Consider the following 2,440-nt stretch of genomic DNA (forward strand, 5'->3'; position numbering starts at 1 on the left):
GCCGGGCCAGCCTCCCTCCCCTCGCCGCCGCCGGGCAAAGCCCGGTCAGCATGGGCGGCGGCGGGGTTTCTCACTCCCCCTTCGAAGACAGCCAGCGCGGGCCACGGTGCTCCGGATGGCGGCGGTGCGCGAGCGCAGGGTGCGTCGGCGTGGTGGCGGGTGTCTGGCAGCGGAGTCGCGGACGCGTGGCCCGGTGCGGTGGGCAGCGTGGTGGTGACGTCCGTCGCGGTCGCGGCAGCCCGATTTTGTGCGGCCCTGGGCTAATTCGGGCAGCGGTGGCGGCGGATGGCCTGGTGGCCGCCGGTGGCTCCTCCCGCCTTTCCTGGAGGTCTCCCTCCTGCCTCCATGGGTGGGTGGGGTGGCTGCGGGGCGGGTGGCGGCGCGCTCGCCGTGGATCTGGCTCGGGATCGGGATGGGCAGTGCGGGTGGGGCAGCGGCCTGGCGTGGTTGTTGCTCTGGTCATGGGCGGCGGCGCGGGGAGGTCCGGCACATGGGCGGTGGCCTCCAGGGGGCGCGGCGGCTAGACGGTGGCTCGGCGGCTCTACCACGGCGACGACCGGCTTCTACTCCGGCGTCGGCTCGTCTGCGGTCGGACCGTTTCGACCTTCGCTTCATCTACTCGTCGTCCGGGCACTACTTCTGTCAAAGGGCTGGCCCTCTCCTAGCTGAGGTCCATCGCTCGTCTCGTGCCCGGAGCAACAAGACCGAGCACGTCTCGTGCCCGGCAGCAGGACCGAGCCCGTCTCGCGCCCGGCAGCAGGACCGAGCCCGTCTCGCGCCCAGGGCTGCAGGACGGGGTGATGGAGGCCAGTTTTTGGCGTGCCTATTGGGTCTTGGCGCTGGGGGCCGTCCAGGGGTGTGAAAGGCAGGGCCTTTCCGCTCGTCTCTTTGGTTGGGGTAGCGGCGGGTCTCGGTCAGGTGGTGTCAAGGTCTTGGATGCCGGGGCGGCGGCCCTGGTGGTGGTAGCACGGTGCTCTTGGGCAGAGCCTGTGGCTCGGTGCTGCCTGGTGGCCATGGCCGTGTGGGCGGCGTGGCAGCCGGGGTGTGGCGTTCGGTGGCGGTGAGTGTTGGCCGGGGTGAAAACCTGTTCTATCTTCGGACAGACCGGCGGCGGCGAAGATCGTTCCCTTCTTGAAAGTGTCGTTAGTCGTCACGGCTCTCATTGCCCGTCGTGTTGCTCCAGGGGAAACTCTGATCCTCGGATCGGGCGGTGGCGGCGCTCTGGTGTCGTATCCTTCCTGAAGGCACCTTGGAGTCCACGGTCGTTGTATGCGGCTTCATCTCTTCGTAGATAGGGGTGGTGTTGCTGCGCTCAGCGCCTGTGTATCCTGCCTTGGGTGTGTGCGTTTGTTGTGGTGGCATGCGTTAGTATCGGGCTGTTGGTGATCGTTGCTTTATATATAAAGCGGGGCGGAAGCCTTTTTCGCTAAGCACTGGATAGTCTTGTTGAGGCTTATATTTGCACAATTGGTTCAATTTCCTTCTAACAGCTAGTCGTTTTACTTCATTCAGTTCTGAATATCAACTATAGTTTTCACTCTAGTGCGATCGAGTTTTTGGGTATTATGAGTTATATTGGTTCCCTTGGCAAAACTTATTCGAAGTTTCAAACTAATATTTACTATAGCTATGGTATTGGCATCTGAAGCATACCTTTGCTTCACTTATCTCAATAGTACCATCCTGCAGTCCATCAAGCATAGACGAGTCCTTACTCACTAGTGAAACCTGGACATATCACAATCCAGTGAATAGCAGTTCTGCTTTGCTTCAACTGACATATATTATTGAAGAGGAACAGACCAGGATTGGCGTTAAGTCCCCTTCCAAATCAAGAAGACCCTTTGCGAAAGCCGCGGCAGACATCTACAATAAATCAATTAGCAAATATGGAAGCAACCAATCCAAGATTACCAATACATGCAGAATGACATAACAACAGTAAAGACTGGGAAATGTCCTTCCCAATGCCTAAAACAGTTGGGTTCAATGGAACAGCCTTACAACCGTATGAAACATCAACCAATTTATAAAAGGATAATGCTACTCCATCCATTTTTCTTTACAAGGCACTTCGTTTTTCGAGTCAATCTTTGACTTACAATTTTTGTAGGTAACTTGTGTCAAACTTACAACCGTATGGAACAACCTTCAACTGTATGAAACTTTGACTTACAAAATATGAATATGTCATTAAAAATATATCATCCAAAAGTTCTTTGAAATGTGCATTCAATGAAATAGTTTTATGGCATATAACTCAATTTTTGTAGGTAAAATTAATGGTCAAAGTTAGACATAAAAATATGAAGTGGCCTTGTATATGGAACGGATGGAGTATTATTTTGGGTATCCCAGTGACAGGTTCTGGAATTAGAAGAGTTGCGAGTAAATAATGAATCATGTCATGTGGACATACATTTTCTCCCAAAACTATACG

The 2,440-nt window shown here is 54.6% G+C and overlaps 1 protein-coding gene across 3 annotated transcripts in view; it reads right to left on the reverse strand.

The window, feature by feature from the left end:
* The window catches only part of LOC119277192 (inositol hexakisphosphate and diphosphoinositol-pentakisphosphate kinase VIP1-like), a 32,490-nt gene that overhangs the window by 6,281 nt on the left and 23,769 nt on the right, over positions 1-2,440 (reverse strand). For all 3 annotated transcript variants that reach the window (XM_037558434.1, XM_037558433.1, XM_037558435.1), the window contains 2 exons: positions 1,804-1,866; positions 1,654-1,728 (listed from right to left, as the gene is read on the reverse strand). In XM_037558434.1, coding sequence (XP_037414331.1) covers positions 1,654-1,728; positions 1,804-1,866 — 138 coding nt within the window. The remainder of the gene's footprint in view (positions 1-1,653; positions 1,729-1,803; positions 1,867-2,440) is intronic.

The sequence above is a fragment of the Triticum dicoccoides genome, chromosome 3B, assembly GCF_002162155.2.
Source record: "Triticum dicoccoides isolate Atlit2015 ecotype Zavitan chromosome 3B, WEW_v2.0, whole genome shotgun sequence".
In the NCBI taxonomy this organism is placed as follows: Eukaryota; Viridiplantae; Streptophyta; class Magnoliopsida; order Poales; family Poaceae; genus Triticum; species Triticum dicoccoides.